The 23,195-nt window shown below is 35.5% G+C and overlaps 1 protein-coding gene across 4 annotated transcripts in view; it reads right to left on the bottom strand.

Moving 5' to 3' along the window:
- Positions 1–114: 114 nt before the first annotated feature.
- Positions 115–23,195, bottom strand: part of SRBD1 (S1 RNA binding domain 1) — a 123,746-nt gene continuing 100,665 nt past the window's right edge. For all 4 annotated transcript variants that reach the window (XM_025149162.3, XM_419463.7, XM_015283824.4 and 1 more), the window contains 5 exons: positions 18,375–18,481; positions 16,486–16,662; positions 14,098–14,268; positions 3,362–3,546; positions 115–1,103 (listed from right to left, as the gene is read on the bottom strand). In XM_025149162.3, the coding sequence (XP_025004930.2) occupies positions 814–1,103; positions 3,362–3,546; positions 14,098–14,268; positions 16,486–16,662; positions 18,375–18,481 (930 nt within the window). In that variant the 3' untranslated portion in view covers positions 115–813. The remainder of the gene's footprint in view (positions 1,104–3,361; positions 3,547–14,097; positions 14,269–16,485; positions 16,663–18,374; positions 18,482–23,195) is intronic.

Below are 23,195 nucleotides of genomic sequence, written 5' to 3' on the forward strand. Positions count from 1 at the left end.
TGACAAGTGCATCCTCACAAACTGCATTCTTAAATTGAAATGTTAATAATGTAACATGCCAGAAAGAATAAATACTAGGACTGCTAAAACACTTTTAGAACAAGCACACTGAGAAAAGGTGGCCAGAAATGTTTTTATTTTGTACATGTATAGTACGACATAACATTTTTGAGCAACGTTTCTTAAACCCGAAGGTATATCCAAGTGTGTTAATCAATACAATAACTGAAGAAGCAATTATAAGAGTGGAAAACAGACCTCCTAAGAGCGTTGCTCAAATAAAATGGAATATTTCTGAACCATCAATAGTATTAGCAGATGTTCTTTTCTTCAGTCTACTTTTGAATCGATGTCATCACCGACTAACTTAATAAGATCATTTTTTTCTACAACTAGGTAACCCTCTTTCAGAGTCTCTTCCAGACAACAGGGAAATTATATCACTGTTTTTTGAAGGGGAGCAGTAGATGTCTGCGGGTACAGTACTGACCAATAATTGAGACAGCAAGTCTTGCACAGACAGAACAGGTAAGAGATGTGTCTGACAGCACACTGGAATTTCATTTGTTCTGCAGACAAAATAACCAGGTTTCTTGGATGTAATCCAATAAACTGCTCTAGCAATTCTTAACAGAAAGGATTCAAGAAATTGGGAAAAACTGTTTCACTTTCAGTGTTCTCATTAAATGTCTGAAACTCTAGAACCCTGTTAACACTAAAAATGAAAACTCAATCATAAAAACAACAAAAAAAAAAAAACAAAAATCAAAACCAAACAAAACCAACCAACCAAACAAACAAAAAAACACCCTCTCATAAAACACGAATAAGATCCAATGTTATCCTTAATCGAGGAATATCGACATTAAGCACTTTAACTTCCACTCTTTCTCCAGGACCTAACCCAAGGCTTCTTCTCTTCTTCACTTTAGAAAGTTTAGCTTCTGTTATGTTTCGCACTGGAATCAAACCTGCTTTTCCCACACCAATATCAACAAAAACTCCAAATGGTGTTGCATTTTCAACTTTTCCAGTCAAAACAGCACCAACACTTAAGTCTTCAAAGCAGACAATGCTCCTCTTGAAGTCAGGTTTATCAAAATCTGTTATAAGAAACAAGAAACAAAAATAAGACACTGGAGAAGTTTGTGTTATTTTCTAAGGTTTGTTTTCAGCTAACAGTTTCTAATTAAGAAATCATGTCAAAGTAGACCTAAGGCACCAAATACTGCTTCATTTTTAAAAATAAAGACGCAGATTTTAAAAAGAAGGAAGACAACTGACTTCTACATTATTAGTCACCTTAAAAGGCTGTGATAAATAGACTAATAAGTACAGTGAACTCAGTGGTATGGTAATATCGTACAGGGTTCAGAAATATGCAGTATATTAGCTAGTGATTGAAACATTCCTTTAATGATCTTGGAGCTAGTGAGAAAAGACTCAAGGTGACTCTTACTTGACCTGCATAAATTACATACATCATTCTATTTCAGATCACACATTTGTATACAATGAGGTGAATACTCAGTCTTCATCACGTGCTATGCAGAAAAATCAAGAACGCTTAGGCTTGCTGTTCACCTGCACCACGACATCACAGAGTCAAATGTGACAATTTAAAAATTTAAAAATCACATGTGACTTTAAGCAAGTAACAACCTAATATATTAAGTTCACATTCTGCAGTTACAGGCACAGATAGATTTTATTAAATTGTCATTACTTACTTACCACTTCCTGCTCCTACAAAAAAACCCTCTGAGCCATCTTAAAAAGTTCTCTTCCAATCTTTTCCTCCTGCTGTTTTACCTTTTACAGTAGCACTAAGATTTTCCACAGAGTATATCACCAAATGTTGATTCCAAATATTTTCCTCTACTTTTTTAGGGCAAATGTAGTCTGAACAAATCTATAGCTAAAATATACTTTGGCAGGCTGTGGATCAGACCCCAACTTAATACAGAAACTTGTCATGGCATTGATAGGCTCTGAATGACCTGAAAGTTTCCAAAGAATGAATGCACCTAATTGCCCCAAATTGAACAATTCTTTTTTCACATTCTGCTATGCAGTAGCACTTCAAATAAACAAAAACACTCCAACAATTTGACAGCTACTCAGGACAATGATCATAAGGATCAGAAAAAAATATAGGAACTCTTTTTATTGATTGAATTTTTTTCCCCATTCTGGCAGATTTATCACAATTACCAGATTAGTTCAACTTTCACATTATCAAGATTTTCTTGCAAGAAATTCCTTGTAAAACTTTGAGAAGAAAAAGATTTTTAGAATACAATAAAATGTTCTGTCTTTTCTGTTTCCTCTCAGAATTCTGGCCATTTTCCTTTGTACTAGCATCATTCAAGCAACACTTAAAAGGATACAGAGGAGAACTCTTTCTCTGTAATTTTCTTATGCCACATCTCCACTGTTGGGAACAACAGTGGAATTTAATGTTAAATCAAGATTTTTTTTAATTTTTTTTTTTTTAAATTGGGGTAGAGTACAAACCATTCAGTCTGCCTGATCCCTGCTAGGTATGATTCATTTTTTCACTGACTATTTAATTTACTCACTGACAGATATCTTCATAGGTTTATACTCCATCCTATCACGATTTAGATTTAGATAGGAAAACACCAGAATGAATAGAGACATGAAATACTCGTTTTCAAGACCACTAGCTGGAAATATTTCTAAAACCTGCAAGGAAACTATTCATGAAGCCAAAAAAAGTTGACAAAAATTTTATCCTTTTAAGCATAGGTTTGTTATTTGTCATTATAAACCTGCATCTTTGCTATCTATCTTTATCTCTTGCCATCATGAGCTTCATTAAACCAGAATCTCCATATGTTTTACTTCACTGCCTACTTCATCTTTCTTTCCACACCACCTCAGACTATTCAGCACTACCACAAAGTTTTAATCCAAGTTGTGTCACAAGCTGTGTGTTCCAATTACACTTGTCTCCAAGAACTAGTATAATAAAAGCAGAACTACACTGTACTACACTACTGTTCCACATACCTTTATTACTACTGTTTCAGCAGCATTCTTCCCATGATGGAAAACCAACACAGATTTAATCAGTATTGAGTCAACGTATTGAAACTATTTCACTTGTTAACAGCCATACAACTCCCTCTTCCTATGGCTGAAAAGGCCGCGATTTAAGACAGGATTCACATTCTTTACTTACTGATATGGAAAGAAACATCTGACTATGATACAGCCTTTTCTCTACCCACTCATGAAAATCTACCTCTGACTTTAGAAGATGAAACCATGCTGATTTAAAACTGGTAAGATGAACAACTGAACTGAGATTATGGCCTTCAAAACAAGAGTTTACCTGTTCGGATGTCAAAGCCCTCAGGCTGAGTCAGACCATCAATGATTAGCTGCAGTGTGTGCACCGTTGTATTTAACCTTTTGGCTGTCCCTTCCAGTCCTTCCTTTTGAATTACTGCATTTACTTTCTGCTGCATATCTGATTTTCCTATTTCATTTGTGTTTCCTCCAATGAAGGATAAAAATCTGTGAAATTTGAACAGAGACGCAGAGAGATTTGTAACATCCTTTAGTAGGAACTGAACTTATACAACACAAACATTCTCATCTTTTGTAATTGTTGCATACATAAATAAATTGTATAGTGAGACAAAAATTGAGTGATATCTAAAAAGGCTACAAAGAAACACTTAAAGAAAAAGCACTGATCCGAGATCTCTTGAAGTTGAAAAAATCCCAGGACACTTACTGAAATTTTTGTTCAACAATACTGGAACATATGCTAAGAAGCAGAGAACGAGTGACAAAAATACACATGCAGACCCCATTCCTATTTTCAAAAGTGATACCATAAAACAATTTTTATTTATCACTGAGTAAACATCCTTATTTTGGTGAAAGACTTAAACATGGAAAATAAGTGTTTGATATATATAAACCAAATAAATGACACAGCTCATACAAGTTACATTTACATTGGAGTAAGCGGAGTAAGTATTGCAATTTGTCTTTTTCTCAGTTAACATTTCAATGATCTGTCCAGGCACCAAGCTCTGCAACTCAAAGTTCCACGAATAAGTTTCCCCCACCCTGCTTTATCATGCTCTTGGTGTCACAGGGTTGTACATGTTTTTGGCACGTTCTCCACAGGAGATGGGTAGAATAATTTTTCCCATTTTCCAGACTTTGAGTGAATGTCCCCCTTACAAATTGCCAGACAAGATCCCTTCTTCCTGCTATTATCCTGCATCATAATGGGTGTAAACTACAATGAGAAAAAGAAGTGTTGATCAGTAGGTGCATGCCCTGCACTTGGGAGTGGTGGGAACCATTCAGTCTCCAGAAGAAAGCAAGCCTCCTGGTACTCAGCCTGCTACTTTAACTTTTTGAGAGTGCTTTGTGCATTTTATCCAGAACCAGAGGCTGATATTGCTTTTGGCAAGAAACTATACTTTTATTTATTTATTTACCCAAGTAACTCAACTAGGTAGTAATTCATTATATGTTATATGCACCGAAATACGTTAGACTTATTTTTGAGAGAGCAGAAATTGAAGGAACATAATTAATGCAACATCAGATTTTTCAGGAAACCATGGTTCATCTTTGAGCATAAGAGCAAATCTCCACTCCAAAGTGCCCACTGATTTCATCTATAGAAAGACAGAAGTCTAAAATTGGCTATCAAGACTCCACTCCTTTACTGAATTCAAGTGTAACCATAGTGATTTAAGTGTAAGGTAGCGTTAGTAGAAATGCATACATTTGGATTTAACAATGATAGAAACAATTTTTCACATTAACTTTCATGGTCTCTATGAATCATCCATGTGGCTGTATATGAAGAAAAGAAATTCAGTGGATGAGACTTTTCTCAGAACTCACTGAATTTTAAATGACCAGATTTCAACTTTGACATCACTGAGGTTTTTTGTTTGTTTGTATTTAAGTAAATTGAGGTGGTTTGGAAACAAACTTGATATCAAAACAGATGTAAAATTATTTAATATTAAAAATATTTTTTTAATTTTTTTGTACACTAACAATACTGCCACACAAATATTTTTCCAATAAAAGCTTATTTACAAAAAATATCAGAATTTTATGAAAACATCTTCTGTCAGTTGCTAAATAACATGAAAGCAATAATGCTGGAAACATGCACAGGTTCAGGTGAGGTGTTCTTCACAAAGCTACTCAGAGCTGCTGCCTGCTACGACTGATAGATGGACAATGCCACCCACTCCAGCCACTAGTGACAGGCGGCAGCTGTCCGAGCTGTGAGTGACGTGTCAGATGTAGCATGACAAACCCAACCAGCCTCATGACTCAGCCTTCTAAATAACGTATGCTTTAGCAAGCACTCCCATAAACAAGTTTGCTGACATTCATGTACTTGGCTTTATCTCACTTCGAATGGACACCAAGTGGGCACACAGCACGCGTACCTCCAAGTAACATTTTTTCACCATTAGTTTCACATGAGTAAATCCATGCTGTAAATCGGTAACAGGGTAGGTTTCACTGTTAGTAAGTACAACCACATGGAACAGTCACCAATGTGTAAAACACCTTCTGTACATAACTTCCAAATGTGTGGATAAACGTGCGCTATATTATGTGCAGACTACTGGAAAGGAAACCAGCACAAAACAGGACACAGCCCAGATGCCTGATCCCTCAATTACTATTCATGAAAGTTATTTCCTTCTCCTCTCCTACCTCTTCTTCCCCAGCCCCTAGAAAGTATTTATCTGATATTATACAGGATTTCTCATTTGGGCAAGGATAGTGTCTCTGGACCCTTGTAATCAGTTATAGTTACTTAAATAACTTATTAATGTGGCTACTGCTCAGAATAAAAATTTGTCTCCAGCCAAAAGAAGCTTAAATATGTGCTCAGCTCTAAGAACGCAAAGAAGTCTCACTGCCCTCACCTGAATCACTCAAGTTCAGCATTTGCTTGAGAATATATCAGAAGCCATATATGAACCATATATAGGCATAGCAGATCACTGCAACAAGGCCCAACGTGCATGCACACACATACACAAAAAACCCCGTATTTAATATAAGCAACACAGTTTTATTTTGGATATTGTCATCTTCATCAGTTTTAGTAAGAAGAATTATGTACTAAAATATTTCCAATTAAAAGTAATTTCTTATGGATTACAGATAAAATCTTTTAAAAATACTGTTGAATCTAATTACATATTTAATGTATCATTTTCACTCAAACACAGCTTGAGGGCACAGACTAAAAATCAATATGAAGCACAGGTCTGTGGCTGAGCACTGGTGCATTATACTGATCATTTCTAACCATAAATGTCATTGCTGTGAACACAGTTTCCTAATTTAAAAAAGCAACCCAACAACTTCCTTTGAAAGTTATTTAAGGTCAAAAAAATAAAAGAGGATACAGTCAGCAACAAGACAGACTGCGATATGGCTACAGTGGGAAAAAGAAGTTTCCCTTAATTTCCTTATTTTGCTCTTTGTAATGGTAAACTATCTCACTACAATCTTAAAAAAAAAAAAAAAATAAATCTCACCCAATTTGTAAATGACAGTTCCAGTTGCGTAAACATAAGAACATGAATGATCTGTGTAAAAATGTAAGCTCTTTAAGTGTTTTCCTGGCTACATAAGTGAACTAAATTACATGCTGCAGCAGTTCAAGTGCTATGTTTATCTACCAGAAAGATAAAACCTAAAGAAAAGTTAACAAAAAATGGAAATGTGAAAGACAAGATGCTTTTTCAGAAGTGAAGTCATTCTTATAAATTATACTATCCTTATTTCCTCAAACGAGTGTGAGTGTATGGTGAACCTTCTGTTCGAGGAACATCAAGTCAGGGAAAAGTCTTCCAGGAAAGTCTTTTAGAACAGAGTGGGATTTAGCTATTTTAAGGATTTAGAGTTTTGGAGCTTTGAGATTTAGATGGTACTTAGAAACCTCTGCAATCCTGTTAATTTAAAATGCAATTGTTTGCAGTCTTATAGGACCTGCAGGTCATGGCTAAATCACTGATGGTTTGTATTTAATACATAATTTCATCCATCTTACCCAGATAAAGAAAGAAAAGTAGCATAAATGTAACAAATAAGCACATCATGTTCACTTAACATATACATCTGCACAAAATTATAGCATAGACCTTGCAATGCTCTAAAAGATAATGCAAATTTCAGTGGAATGTAAATAAAGTCTAAAAAGAGTGAAACGGTAATATACTAAGGGAAGTTTTCAGAACAATTTTAAGTCACCTCGCACTCCCCCCTGCAAAACAAAACAAAAAAGCTTCTTACAATATGCAGGAGTTCTAAAGCTTTGCAAGGGTTTTAGTCACAGTCATTCTGTTTTATATAATCGTTTCCAGCAACAGGACTTAAGAGCTGGGAGTACTGGATTCATTACATTAAAGCAACATGATATGCCATTACATCTTGTCACAGTGCACACATGAATTAATGGTAATGCAACATAATCACTCTGAAAACAAAACAACTTTGCATTAGCATGTGCTTTGTTAAGTAAAACGCACATTCATGACAGTAGCAAACAAATTATGCAGGTGTTGATGCTTTAGCAATGTTTTGAAATACAAAAGCATTATTTGGATAATGCAGATGTTGGACTGTTCTTGTTCTCACTAGTCATGCAGGTCCTGAACATTTCAGCTGGTGATGGGGATTATAAATCAAACACTATCTGTGCATTACTCTGCAATTACATAGTTGCTGGACACAAAGTTAAGGTTTCAAATCTGTTTGGAACTTTCTATATGGTTTAGCCAGATAAGGATGTTTAACCAGTGCTTTCCCTCAAGTGCATAATTTATTAACTTTATATATGATCTGAGTGCACGCAGAAGACAACAAAGCGCTCAGTTTACATTTTGAGAGGATGCATCAAGAAACAACGAGCTTCTAACTGAGAAGAAATTCAGAGACCATTAGACTGCAGCATGGCCACTTTGCCACAGTGATGTTAGGCATACTGTTGTTAGCTGTTTTCATAACTACCAACGTATCACATAACTGAAATGTAACCTGAGATACAAAACAGTGAAATTCCATCAGTTATCCACAAAATAAATAAATAAATAAATAAAAATCAGTACTAGTTACATGAGATAATTCCATTAAAGTTCTTCTCAATTGTGTATTTTAATCATATAATGGTAATTAGCACCGAAAGCCTTTTTTCTGCCCTTTTATTTACTGAGAAGATATTTCAAAAATGTCCTCAAAAATCCAGCTACTATGTTAATAGACTTGCAAATGAGCTGATGTTTCAAAATGACAAATATGAATACCTATTGGACTTAATCTCCCTCAATCTGCAAGTGTTCTTAATTAGGCTCAGCCATTTCCTAGTGGAAATAAGCAAAAGGATTTAATTTACTGACCGTAAGTTTCTCTAACTTTCTTAAAAACAACAACAAAAAACTAGTCTAGCTGTGTACATTCTAATTGAAGCAGACAAAAGATGGCTTCTGATGATTTTGAAGGAAAGCACCTTTACAATGCTTTACTGTAAGTCTATTTCCATTGCTCAAACACCACACCAAGTAATTGATCTGTCACATCCCCGATTTCCATTTTCCTGAAGGACAGAAGCGAGCCAGGCTGGCAGGGATCTGGAAGTGCTGTCAAAAGGCAAGCATGCCATTGTATAATGGGCTGAAGACGAAGACCTATCTTTTGTTGGTCTCTTTGATCAATAGTACTGCTTCTGCATTTTCTTAACTGTCAGTACTTGGTTTCAAAGCTAGCAAGTGCAGCTACCTGGTGCAAGCTCTCAACAGAACAGAGATGTAATCAATTATCTGCTGAATCCATCCACGTACCAGAGTGGCACAAACACCACAAACTTTTGAAAATTGATCAATAGTGAGCAAAAATGAAATATAAATAATTATCAACATGATGGTCATTTCAGCAAAGCATTTAACTCCAAATGTTTGTTTTAGTGAAGAATAAGCATGTGAATATGTGCTTTACTGAATATTCTTGGGATTTTTAAGTCCTTCTGGGGATATCAACAAGCATTACCAACAGAGAAACAAACAGCAAGACTGTTCTTACTGTCTGTCAAAACCTGTTCTTGAGGCAGAACCATCCACAGCAAGCAGTGCTGTCGTCTCCTAGCAGGCAAGGTCCTGAAATGATGGTCAGCCAGGGAAGACACCCACCTGTGTTATGCTAAATCACAACTTTAGATCTGTTAGAAATGTTTTACCAATATTTGTAATTCAGACTGACTGAAATACAACCTGTCTGCCAGATGCTTCAATATGTGAGATACCAATATACATTCTGATTACCAATCTTTAGCAGACAGTATTTTTATGACATTTATATAAAATCAGTAAATGGTAACATCCAGTCATATGAAACCAACTGCACCCAACTGACCGATACAACAAAGGAATAACACTGCCATTTCTTCCCAGCATTTTGGTTTATAAGCATAACCTGGTTGTAACTTCTTGGGACTTCCTAAATGTTTCCTCAGTTTTCCTACCAGTTCTTTTACAGTATGTACCAAGAAACTGGATATGTTCTACATGTTGTATTAATTGTATGTAGAAGATTCTGCCTCTATAAACTGTTTTTCACATATAGACTTTTCAGAAACTTAAACCAGCTCTGCCCTGCAGGAAAAAATGCTGCCTACAAAGTATTTTAAAATATTTCTTTTCTTTAACGTTTAGGAAATAATGATTCATAATAAAGCTTGATGACTGCACATGACACAGTCAAGCTTTGACAGTGTGGAAACCATAGCAAAAATGTTTTGGTCATCTGCAGACTGTGTAAAATCACCAGGAGGATGTTTTCCAGTTATTTTATAGAAATTGTACAGAATTTAAGTTAAGTTGTCTAAGTGCCATAAATCAATCATACCAGCACCATTTGTGCCAGTGTAGTAAAGATTACATCAGTGTTTCCATTATAAAAAAAAGAAAACCACCCTATTTTTCAGGGGTTTCTAATTCAGCCATTAAAATTGGCTCCAGTCTAAAACTTGGCAACCAAATTCACCACTTGGGAGCAATTCTTTTAACTTTTTTTTTTTTAATGGCTTTGCCTTTCAAGCTACAAAATACTTCTGAAAAAGAAAATTAGTGGTTTCAAAATTTGGTGAACTTCTACCCCTCAAAAAGATTGTTTTAAAAACTGATAATTTTGCATGTCATAAATCTGTAATGTGGACTACTGCCTCTGTGTAATTTGAATAGAAGCAGTGTATAAAAATTACTGGCTTATTTTGCTTAAAAATATATGCAATTTCCCATGAAAACTTTTAATCCAATAAAATTTTGATGAAAGTCTTTCTCACGGCAAAACGTGGTAGACATTACACGGGGAAGCCTTTATGATTAATTTGCAAAACATCAATTCCATCCATTTTGATTTCTGTGGTAACAGACACTGTATTTTGATGCCTTGAAACAAATCTGTCCATCATATTCATCAGAAAAATTCTCCTTCTGTTAGCACAGATCCACCTGTGGGCATGACAGGGTGACTGACAAATTGTGTAAACAGCAAAAAAGAAAATGATACTTTAAAAGCAGCAAAGAAACAGAGCTAAAATGAAACGTATTTTGTTTAAAAACATTTGTATTGACTTCTGATTTGAACCCACTTCTAACAGCCTCAATGATTCTCATGAACATTAGATTTTAATTAGGTTTTAAACCATAGAAGAGTTATTTTAGTACTATCATCTTAAGAAGTCCCTGTTTGTTTTTTTTTTTTTTTTGAGAAGTCATTTTAAACACAACCATTACTAAGTTATACTAGATGACTGAGGGCAGGATAGTATGATATATGGTTCATAGTTAGACCCCATGTCATCAGTGTCCATTTTTTATTCTATATTGCTTGGGCTTTTTTTTTTTTTTTTTTTTTTGCCAGTTTGCTCTAGAGCTATTGTTTTCAAATGGCTATTTGCAAGATAAAATTATTAGAAATATTTCCCCCCTGCCTTCCTCACATCACTTTGGGGGATGGAGCTACGCCAGGTTATCACCTTCATATTTCATGAACTTTCAAGGAAAACATTTTTCAATTGAAAGAAAAATAACATTGAACATAGGGTACATTCATAGAAAACACTCTGAGACGTTTTTATTTAAATGTAAGAAGTAAGATAACAGAAAAAGTCCAAAGGAAACAGAAAAGACTGATTCTATTACAGGAACAGATGCTATGCTTATTACTTAAGGTGTTTCATTAACAAATGTTATTATATTTTTATACTTGTTTTGTTACCAGTTGACTTTTTTTGTATGAAACCTTATGGTATAATACCTACAGTGTACACTTGGATTTAAATATTTCACCTGAAAATTCAGTCTAGGAAGGCAAAGTGTTTGGTGAGAAACAAAGAGCAGACAATGGCACAGATGGAATCCTACTTTCAAGAAACTGCATTAGACAAAGAGAAATGACATGAAACACAGCATTGGTCTGTAGCCACATCACACTTCTCTACTGGCTTTGCAGCTCCCAAAGCCCTACAAGTTTGACTGTGAGCTTATTCTCAGAAACTCCAATGTATCTCTAAGCAATGCTGGCAGCGCAGTAGGTGTCAGCCCCTGTGCATAAGCCTGCGATTCCAACCACCTACTAAAACTGTCTCCAGCTTTTCAGTTGTATGCGAATATGTGAACTACCCCATACAGCAGTACTATTCACTATTTCAGATATAAATTAACCTGTGTTAATTTAGCTTCTGTGATGGCATACTACGTAGATAAAACCTGATAGTGTTCTACCATTAACTGACTACAGTTTTCTGCTCTGAAGTAGTCTTTCCACATCAACCAACCCTTAAGCGAAGCTGTTAACACTATGAACACCTTTTTTGATTATACTGTTGTACTAGAGCTGGAAAGCCAAATGAACTAAATACCAAATCTTGACTACTTGATATTTAAATTGAATGAAGTACAATATGGAAAATCAGTATTACTGTTTGCTTATTTATCTCCATTAAATTCTCTCTGAAAAATCTAAAGTAGGGATGACTAAGCTTTCTCACACTCTAAATCCTAATTGTAGGACTCCCGATATCAGGATCTTGTCTTTATTAATTTTATTTCATTTATTCAGCTATGCATAGGACAGCAGAATAGTAACAAACTGTGATGCATTAGAAAAATGAAGAAAGACTGAGGAAAATAAGAAACCAAAATTACCTATACATTGTACAAAGAATAGGGACACTAGTAGTCACGGCCAAAGGAGAAGGATATGTGGCATGGAGCGGACAGAAACAGAAGTGCCCAGCAGAAGGAAAGAACATTCACCTATGTAGAGGAAATTGTATATGCAATTACCTCTTCTAGAGAGCTAACAAAGCATGCACTGTAGGAAAGGTATTCTAGAAATGCAAGGTCCTGGAAGAATTATTTTTAGGATAAGAAACTTGAGCTTCATGAATTCAGAAACTCAGCATCTCTCTTTGGGGCTTAGAGATTGTTTTGTTATAAACAGGTAGCAGAACGATGTTTCTCCAGGAGTAACATTCTCAGATATCATGAGAACCCTGAAAGCATTTAACTGCTGATGAAATTATCTCCAGCATGCCTTAAGAAAAGAACCTGTTCACCGCAAATCACTTACAAAAATAAATATGTGCTGGTTTATGGTAGGAAATAATGTTTTCTCAAGAGGACAAGCTGAGTCTAATTTCAACCAGGACTGATGATAGAAAAGATCAAATCTTATACTAGCATTCACCAGCTGCAGTACCTCCCTAAAGAGAGGCACACATGGGTTCCTAATTACTTTGTGTGACCTACAGAAAAAACATTCTCTTCTTTTCGCTGAAGGTCACATACTAAAACCACCATGACATTCATGTATTTGGAAACTTAATATAGACATCTTAATCAGATCTCGCAACATCAGAATTTAATTGTAGAGCTTCATAATTATGAGGCGTTCTTATATATGCCCATGCATTTGTGTGCACAAACAATCATGCATAAACAAATTTTTGTGGTCAAAATTCATGGAGAAGGAAGTTCGCTTGGCACATGCTGACCACAAGTCATGAAATAAAAGCAGTTGTTAATGATACAGAAGTATTAAACTACCACCGCCTGAAAATTTGCAGTGTTTCAATGAGATTATTTTTATAAGAAGAAATACAATTATGTTTTATTTAAGGTCCTGAGCAAAATAATATATATAGCACAACCAATAATAAAACACAAGATGAATTAGATGCTTTCTGCTAATTTACTCAGAGCATAAAATGAGCTAGTACACTATATTACAGTGTTTTAAAATAATCCCCCGACTTCTCTGAAATTAGACATCTTACTGACAAACTTGATGCATATCCTGTTTTGCAGTTGGCCTGATTATGGCCTAAAAAACATCTGAGTGCTTTAGGTTTCATCAAATTCAGTAGAATATCTTGGACCTGATTATTCAAAGACACCAGACAACATTCTCCAGTATTTGTGTAAAATTCAGCAATGAAGTGGTCAAACCCAGTTGTAGATGCATTTGCTGAAGGGAAACATTTTTTCCTAATAACGTCAGTAGTATTGCTGGGTAAATTTAAATGCATTGAAAAAAAATGGGAAATATTCATACATGAAAAAAAGTTATCCCCCAAAAATTCTTTACATAGGATTTGAGGGCAAGGGCGAAGACAAAAATCAGTTGGAACAAATGATTGGTTTCCCAACTTTGTGAATCAAAAGTCCTAATGCTAATATTTGGCATAAGAAAAGCTGCCACACAAAAGGAAATTGAGAAAAGTAGTCTCAATAAGGGGGAAAATGGTGATAGGGAGTCAGAGTAATGGGAGAAACATCTGGCAAACTTTAGAAAATTCACTAGTTCCCCTACCGAAAAACAACAGTGTGAAAACTAAAAGCAAAAAGAACTGCTAAACTAAAAATTTGCATGCAAATCTTTTACCTGAAAAGATGAATATTCCTGCCACAAAAGACTGAGGAGGCTTTTATCAGAAAAAAAAACCCAGTAACCACATTTTTTTTAAATTGATGGTTCAAAAACATTTCCAGTGCTTACCTCATTGCAATGCTGTAAGACTCTGGATGGATACAAGTTTGGTCCAAAGGATTGGGTAGGTATGAGGCACTTGGTGTTGGCTTGCTCTTCTTTTTACCTTGTTTCTCATTGGTGAGTTGTGTACGTGCTTTAGCGAAAAGTGCATGACTTCCAAGCTGAGTTTTCTTATTACTGTCAGAAATAATAAAAAAAAAAGGATATTTCATTCTAACCAAACAAGATCCTAGCACAATGCTTAAGCATTAAAAATGCAATCAGATTTTTATCCAATGCTCATTCTCATCAAAAAGTATAACACCCCTAAATGGTCGTTGTGAATGCATCTTAACAACATAATCACAGCATAAAAATATCATATAGTTTTATGCATAAATTAATTGTAAATAGAAGTAAATAGACTGTGCTTCATTAGAAATTCTCTGCAATGCCAAGATTACAAAAAAAGTAACATATGAAGTAAAACAAAATCTGTAATATTAAAGCAAAGCACTTCCTGAAAATGAGAAAATGAAAGTGCTGATAAGGTAAAATTCCTCAATACACAACCTACTGTTTAGTCTGCAAACTGGATAGTATCTTTTGTCCGTAAAATTGGTACAACTGTATTTACCTATTTGATAAAGATCATGTGAGGATACTTACACAATAAATTGTCAGTTTTTAGATTGTCATTTAAAATAAAATGCATAGAATTAGAAAAATTTATAACAAAATATCCTATTCACAGTGTCTTTAAGTAAGCAAATTGCAGAACATAGTCTCAATGTTTAAATACCCTAAGTCCTTGAATAACATTACTTCACTCTCTATATTTAAATTTCTGAAAACTTATGCTCAAATACAGGTCAGGTTTAAATATGAAAAATTTCAAATATGAAAAACTTAAACCAGTAAAAACCTAAGAGTCAAACCTACCACTATTCGAGAATTTAGAAATAATTACCAGAAAGGTAAATAGCATGTTCTGCACTTGGGATGGAATAATGCCAATCGCATGTGTAGACTGGAAGACAAGTGGCTGGAAAGCTGCTCTGGGCCCATATGAACTGTTGTGCAGGCAATGCCTTTAAAGCTTTATTCTGGCCTCAAACTCTGAAGCCATAGCAGGATTTTTTAAGTTATACAGTGTTCTCAAGTTTTACGGAATCTGACTAACATCAGAAGTGTGCTTCAGAAAGGAAAAAAAAAATGGTGCTGTTAAACATTTCATCAGTGAACTTCAGAAAAAAAAACATGGCATCGAACTTCTTTTCCTCTGTCTATACTGCTGCATTCACTAGAACTGATCTATACAACATAAGGCCTATCGATCATCTGCAGCCTCAAAAATAATTTCTTTGGTCTTCTGGTGATTGGTGTGCGCCATTTGGCCTACAGCATGTGCCTCCTTGCCAGATGGGCAAGCAATCTGTATCCCTTCCACTGGGGCAGTATGCCAGTCCTAATGTGCCTACCTCCTGCTTGGAAGTTATACATGTTCATTTTGGCCAGCAGCAATTGGGAATACAGTATTGCTTCTGAGCACAGGGTTGGCAAAAGAATAACATGTGGGTCCCAGGAAAATATTTTTTTGGAGACGAGAAAGCAGCAAAAGGGTGAGGGTGGCGTTATCACTCTGTCCCTTTTTAGTTCTTTATTTTGGATAGAGAAATGGGAAAGACAGGAGGAGAAGAGACACTGTCCTACAATGGGCATTTTCTGTTACGGAGAGGAAGCATTATAGATGAATGAGAAAAGCAGAATGAATGGTTGCAAGAAGAAAAGGCTTGATACAGAAATGGGAAGTGAGATGGAAAGGAAAAAGATGACTCAGTGTTGACAAACTGGAGTTAGTAACAGGCTTCTTACATATTTGAGAAAGCAAGCAGTCACATCATGCTTCCTAGGCACAGAAGTATAACAGACAGAGCTCAGCCCAGACAGCTTATTTAACTTTCTCTCTCCAGGCACTGGAATTGAAACTCTCCAAAAATCCACTCCAGTTTACTACCAATGTGTTCTGCAGAGTATCAATCTTCACCACACTGAAATGGATTTAACAATCCGTAAGTTAAATATGAAGCACCGACCTGTAAGGTTTTAATACCTCATAGATAATGACACTGCCACATGTCAAATTTCTTCTGTTGATTCAGTTGAAGGATTTGCCATTAAACTTGTATTCTTATAGAGACTCTAACTTAGAGAACTAGAGTAATAAACCATGATGATGCAGTGCAAGAGCTATGTTCAACAACTGACAAAGAATTTAATTTGTTAAGATATTTCTTTCAAAGTCTGAAGACCTAGTATTCCTCAAGTTTCAAATCAGAATACAAAACAGAAGGTGAAGAAGTCTTCCCATAACATTTTGGAAAATTTTGTCATGATAGCTAACGCCATTATTACCTGCAGAAAGTCTTTATGTAGTCTTGATTGAATCTGATGAAGCCAGCACACTGTTGGAAAGTTTTGGGACCCAAACCTTTAACTTCCTTGAGCTGTTCTCGATTTATAAATGGTCCATTCTTCTCTCGCCATTCAATAATGTTTCTAGCCCTGGTGGCATTCAGTCCTGCAATATGTCTGAGAGTAAAGTTTACAAAATACATTTTCACCATTGAATAGTCATTAACACAAGTCTTATCCATTACAAGTACATACATAACAGTAGAAAATTCGGTTTAAAAAAGCTACAAAAACTAAACACAGCTAAGAACAAAGGAACAGTCTGAAAAAGGATCTTTTCTCTGAATTCTGTGGAAGGAATCCTCTCAAGTCAACAAAACTTTGTACAGCAGTGAGGTTCTGCACATGCCTAACTAGTAAGCCAAGGGCTCATAATTTATGATCTGTGGGCTATTTCTGTAATACCAATTTGATTTGTCATGTCTTATGGCCTGCCCCCAGCTGCCCTCTTCAGGAAACTACGTGGGAGGAGGGTTCAGGACAGACGAATTACTCCTGTGAGAATAGCCCCCTCTCAGCTATTATCTTCCAATGATACCGCAACACCTTGCCCCAACATGAGGGACCGGCGTCTGCTACCCAGAAGGAGGGTGGCTGAGAGCAGCTTGCCTTCCTTACACAATTTCACAGATCCACACAGCTTGTTTCTTTTCTCTCAGCTGCTCTTGAAATATAAGACCAGCTGGGAACAGGCTTCATGAGTTGTTCTGAGGGCAACTTAGATCTGGCAAAGAACATACCTCTTCAGTGTAATTGCAGTAAGCCAAATTCCTTCAGGAAGCAGTGTGTTTGTTGTACCTTTTCTATGTGTACGTACACCCAAAGTTATATCCAGAGTACAATAATCACAGAAAGAGATAAAAACACTGTGTTGGGCATTTACTTCTGGAGAAGTAAACATCACCCACATGCCCATAGCTCCAAATATCAGATGTCACTGCTTTAAGAGACCTGTTTGTGGAATAAAACTGATTCTAGAAAAAACAAACCTGGCAGAAATAGCTGAAATTGGGAATGAGAAGAAAAAAAAATCTGCTATTCTCATTTTCAAGCAGAAGTATAAAAAGAAATCCAAAGTTGGTAAAAACTGAGACACCTCTTTAACCATAGACAAAATATTAGGCATGGAATTTTCTCCAAAAATTTCATAGAAACATTAGGAAATACAGCTTATTCCCACTGTCAAAGCACTTGATGATCTTAAGTCTTTTAAGTAAGATACTCAGAAGTCATGCAGGTGCTGTAATGTCACCCATTCTAAGTGTAATATCTAGCAACGAGTGGATAAGAAAGCATGATATTCAAGAAAGAATGAGATTGATTTCTAACCAAAAGAAATAAAATCCAGACTATTTTTCCAAATAAATATGGAATAATAATAAAAAAATACATTAAAAAAAGAATGCACTTGTCAAAAACTTCCCCCTAAACTCCTTCCTTTCTCCTTTGCCCACTAGATTTTTACAGCCTTCTTTGCTTAGTACATACAAAAATACCTTTGAAGGAACATGAAGTACATTTGAACAATCCTTTCTTACTGCAGAAATACACACTGGTTATATTGAAGTTTTTCTAAGTTGCAGCATTGGTTCAAAAATTTTTAACCTGTTTTCCTCCAAGGTATAGTTTTATCTGGAGAATCACACATACCCTTAAAAACTGAATTCCAAGGACAGTGAAATACTGTGTTACTGTGTCATTTTCATGCAACTGGAGGTTTAACACAAGACCCATTTGCTCCAGCTGAGTTAAAGTCAGATGGCAGACTAAACAGAGACTCTGTGATCCAGAGCCATGTAATTACTGGAATAGGAAAATGTTTGACTCACCTTAATAGTATTTCTGAGCAGATGTTAATATCAACTCCTACAAAGCTGACACACTCTTCAACCACACTGTCCAGAGTTGCTTTGAGCAAGGTCTGTGATACATCATGCTGAGAAACAAAAATGGAGATATCAGGTTACTGAAATATTGAAGGATACTATTGTTTAAAGTTCTTACTTATGTAACATTAATACAATCCTTGCTGGAACTTATCAATAACTTCGGTGATGGTACCTGTTAAAATCGAACAGTAGAATGTTTTTTTTTTTTTTTTTGTCTTCAATGCTTTTTCTTGCCACATTTCTGTCATAATAAAAATCCCTACAATAAGTCACTCTTCATATCAGCTTTTCTTTCTTGTTTAATAACTATTTCTCCAAATTACATAAAAAACAAAACTACATTAAATACTTAATGCTTTCTTTAAAGGAGTAACGTTTCTGTTCATCCATTGCCCTTACTTTTATCTGACATTTATGCATAACCTCACTTTAAGTTATTAAAAATAAGACAGTGTTTTCAAAATAAGATACTTGGAGAAAAGATCACAAACGCTGTTCTTTTTCACTCACATACAAATTTGTGAAATTGTCCTATTTATTAGCATCATAGTACAGTACACACACTAGAAGAACAAACTACATAGTACATAAGTGTGGATAATACATTAGGTACATATCGACCCTGCAGCAATGATGTGTTTCAGATTTTAAGCAGATTTCTAGGGAGATTGGCAGGTCCTTGACAGAAGCACCACTAAAGGAAATTCTTCCACTTTTTCCATTACTGTTTATAACGTTTCCTCTTTTGCTCCACCCCACTTCAAAAAAAAAAAAACTATCACATTTGTCAAAGATAAAAGATAAAAGTTCCGAAGCTCTAAGATTTCTTTCCCCTCACAGCACAGGCATACTTCAATCTATAACTTTTCGTTCCCTACACATATCCATCAGTGCTTAGAAGTCTGACCTGGAGGGAGAAGCCTCTCTGAATGCAGGAGCTAATTCAATCACTATGTTGGCTTAGCTTCAGGGCTCTTATACGTCACTCATGTAAATCTGAGTTGATCTGTTGTGGTTTTGTGATGCTTTCATTTAGGACACCAGACTGGAATTGAGCCAAGGCACCAAACACTTCATCCACTACATTGTTTAATCTTCTAAAGCCATTCAGATCTTTTAAAGTTTTCATAATTAAATTTAACATGCCAACAACATCAACTTCCATTTACTAATATTGGTAGTTCATTAAAGAGTGATTGGTTAATACCTATAACAAGCCTAAAACTTATGCCAGTGTATCTCTTAGCCCCTCGTTCCAGGTAATGTGAATGCGTTTTATTATGATATCACTTACTATGACATTTTATTGTGACACACATTAAAAAAAAAGTTGCATAAAAAAGTGAGTGCAGATTTCACCAGTATTACTCCTCCCTATGTAGTCTGCATGCAAAAATCCACATAGTTGCACACAGTCTCAACCTCACAAACACAAAGCTTAGTAGAACATTTTGCAGACCAAACAACAATTTATACTTAACTAATGTATTACAAGTAAATCGTAGCTTTTTTTTTCTGAGTAAAGAGACACATAAAGAGAAAATGTCCTAAAACAAACATAAGAAAATCAACAAAAAAACCCCACCATCTTACATTTCTATATTTATGTCTTTCTGAAGATGCAGCTTCACTTAGTAATTATGTTCTATATATTCCTTCCTTTTGTCATCAGTCGGGTATGTACTAGAACTAGAGGATTCCAGCTCACACACACACTGATGTATTTACATGAACAGAACAGTAATACCAGACTAATAGAAAGGTACAAGAATAAAATACCAAAATTGTTCAGAAACACCCAAATTTTCTGTTCTTTGACAAGTACAGCTGCAAAATACTGAACTGGATTTTCCACAAAGAAACACAAAGTTCAAGTTTGGTAAGCGAAATATATTTAACTTCTTTTTTCTTTATGATGGAGGAAGGCAAAAAGAGGTAAAAATGCATAGTACTCAAAACATCCTCCTGCTTTTGAGAAAGGACACTGACTCGCTCCAAGGCACTTGGAAGCTGATTCAAAAATTCACAATTCTTGGTCACTTCTTAAAAAAAATAAAAATAAAACAAAATATATATATATATTTATATTGATTTTAAAAATCAATTAGAATAAAAAGTACCAAGTCTGTGACAATGGTTAGATAGAATGCTGTTTCCACAGCTTTCAGTCTCGCTCCTTAAAATGATGATCGTTCTTCAGTAGCAGAGATACACTGTCGTGCAAATCAAAACTGAGACATTTATCACCATCTCCACAGTACTTAATAGACTGGAGTACTGCAAAGAAGGTAAGGAAATATACAGATCGGGCCAAACCTTTCTAAGCAGTTCTTTGTATGAGACTTGATTCAGCAACAGCTTTATTTCCAGTTTTGCTAAGAATAAACTCAGAAGCAAATCAGTCAACTATACTACAAATAAAATAGGAAAGGGTATACTACAACACAAAGTAAAGCATTCTGAAATACTTATGCTAATGGAAGAAAGATCAGTGCTCATGATTCCTCAGCTTCATAAGTGAAAGTGGGATTTATCTGAAGATTTAAGATTGTGGATACAATACTTCGTGTAAAATTCAACAGAATACAAACAATTTGGCAAAAAAAATTGATTCAATCGTTATTTCTTTGGCCATGAGCTCCTGTTCCTAAAAAGGAATTCACAGGTCTCTCAAAGATTATTTGCATCTTTTAACTTTATTGGTGCTTGACAGTCACATTAAAAATAGACAAATATAAAAGGAGCAAATAAGCACAACAAAGCAAGACATGCACAAGATCTTTATTACCAACACGTAACAGAAATACCACTTGGAATGCACATCCCAGCATGTATGTCAAGGTACGGACAAGGAAAAAAGCTGAAAGATAAATGTGGCAGATGAAGATAAACATAAGATGGTGCAGCTGTCTTAGTAAACATGTCTCAAAGCTACCAATACCTATCAGATATAAAATATATTCAAGCTAGAGAATGAAATCAAGTTGCAAATGACAGAAAACTTTCCAGCCAACAAATCTGCCTTTACAGCTTCCTTTTGCAGCAATAGAGAAATTTCAACATTCCTCTTTACATTGATACGAAGCAAAGGGTAGCATTATGAGCTCAGTTTCTAGAAGTAGTTAAAAGCATTACTTTACAATCCCAACATCATTGTAAAGACTTTCTACTGCTAACAGATTATACTTTAGAAAGGTTTAAGCATCTTTCTGTCTTCCAGAAAATTTATTTGCCTTCTCCAGTATCAGAGGTCTGATATTATATACTTCTGTATACTATTTATATGCACTGGGGTGATATCATATTATTCAGACACTACTAGAAGCTGCGCTACTCACTTGCTTCAAATAAAAGCTGTGACCCTCTCAGCTATAGAAAGTAATCTGCACTTAGAAATATCAGACACTATAACAATATTTTAGTATTTGTTTTCTAAGGAATTACCCAGCAAGGACTTCTGTCTTGCTCACTCTGAAGAGATATGTGCACTCACTGGAAATAATTAATGCTACTAAAAACCTTGACAGGGTGCTACAACACTAATTGAAAGTCATTTTTCAAAAACCCGTTGTACTCAAAATGAGATCACTCAGCTAAGAGATCTTTAGCACTATAGTCCCTATAAAAGTACGTGTGTCATTAGCACCACAAATTTACAAAGGGAAAGAACCACTGTTCACATGTAGTCTGGAGGTGTGCTGCATCTGTATGAGAACAGATGGTGGATAAGTACGCTGACTTTCCTTGACCAAACTCTCAAAATACCAAAGTAATAGAGCTAGATTAGAGCAACTCCAACCTTCAGGTTTTTGTAAATGACAGCTATAAGCTCTTTACCTTTGTCAACGCAAAAACCCCAAACAAATACTAAAACAATGCACATAACCAACGCACTTGGTAACCTTTTCCAACGCTGCTATAAAAATCATACTTTCAGGAAGTAAATGAGGATTGTATTTTGTGTGAAAGAAACAGTTCAAAACTCTACTGCAAAACACTGTGACTTTTAAATACATGTATTTTCTATTTAATAAATTAGTAGAAATCAACAAGACCAGCCCACACTTCATTATTATTTTACAATACTCAGGAGTTGAGCCAGCCACCTTCCAGCCCAGTTGGAAAGGAATCAGCCATTCCCCAGAGCCCACAGGCTCAGCACAGACATGACCTAATGCTGCTGCCCACGAAGTAGCAGGGAGGGTAAAAAGCTCACGATCCTGTGCAACAGGCATCAGGTTATGGACTCAGGCCAGGCGGAACAGTAACACGGCCGACATTTCTGATCAAATTATACCTCACTTGTCCTTTGAATCCAAGTCAGCCTTCAATGAAGTAAAGGAGTAAATGCTTTTTTTTTCACCCCCCTCTAAGTTCTGAAACACTTCTAGCAGCTCATAAAACATTATTTCGTTGGTACCTACCATTAACTTCTGTACCCATGAATTTTAATATTGGCATGTGAGACTAGCCAACATTGCCCTTAAAAACATATATACTTTCTTTAAAAATAGGTATAATCTTGCAGCCTGAATGACATTTACTGAATGAGAAATTAGGTGAGACAACACATGCTAAGCAAAGTTTAGAACTCTATCATGTTATAGAGAGTCAATAAATAGAAATGTATTTTACTTAAAATTTTTTAGAAGGGAAAAACATTCTCTGCTAGTGCTGTGACTCATATACAATCCGTTGCACTTCAAATGCTTGTGAAAGCTAGAAGCAAAGGGCTTGTCCTGAACGCATTTAAGTACAGCA

The sequence above is a fragment of the Gallus gallus genome, chromosome 3, assembly GCF_016699485.2.
Source record: "Gallus gallus isolate bGalGal1 chromosome 3, bGalGal1.mat.broiler.GRCg7b, whole genome shotgun sequence".
NCBI classification, from domain to species: Eukaryota; Metazoa; Chordata; class Aves; order Galliformes; family Phasianidae; genus Gallus; species Gallus gallus.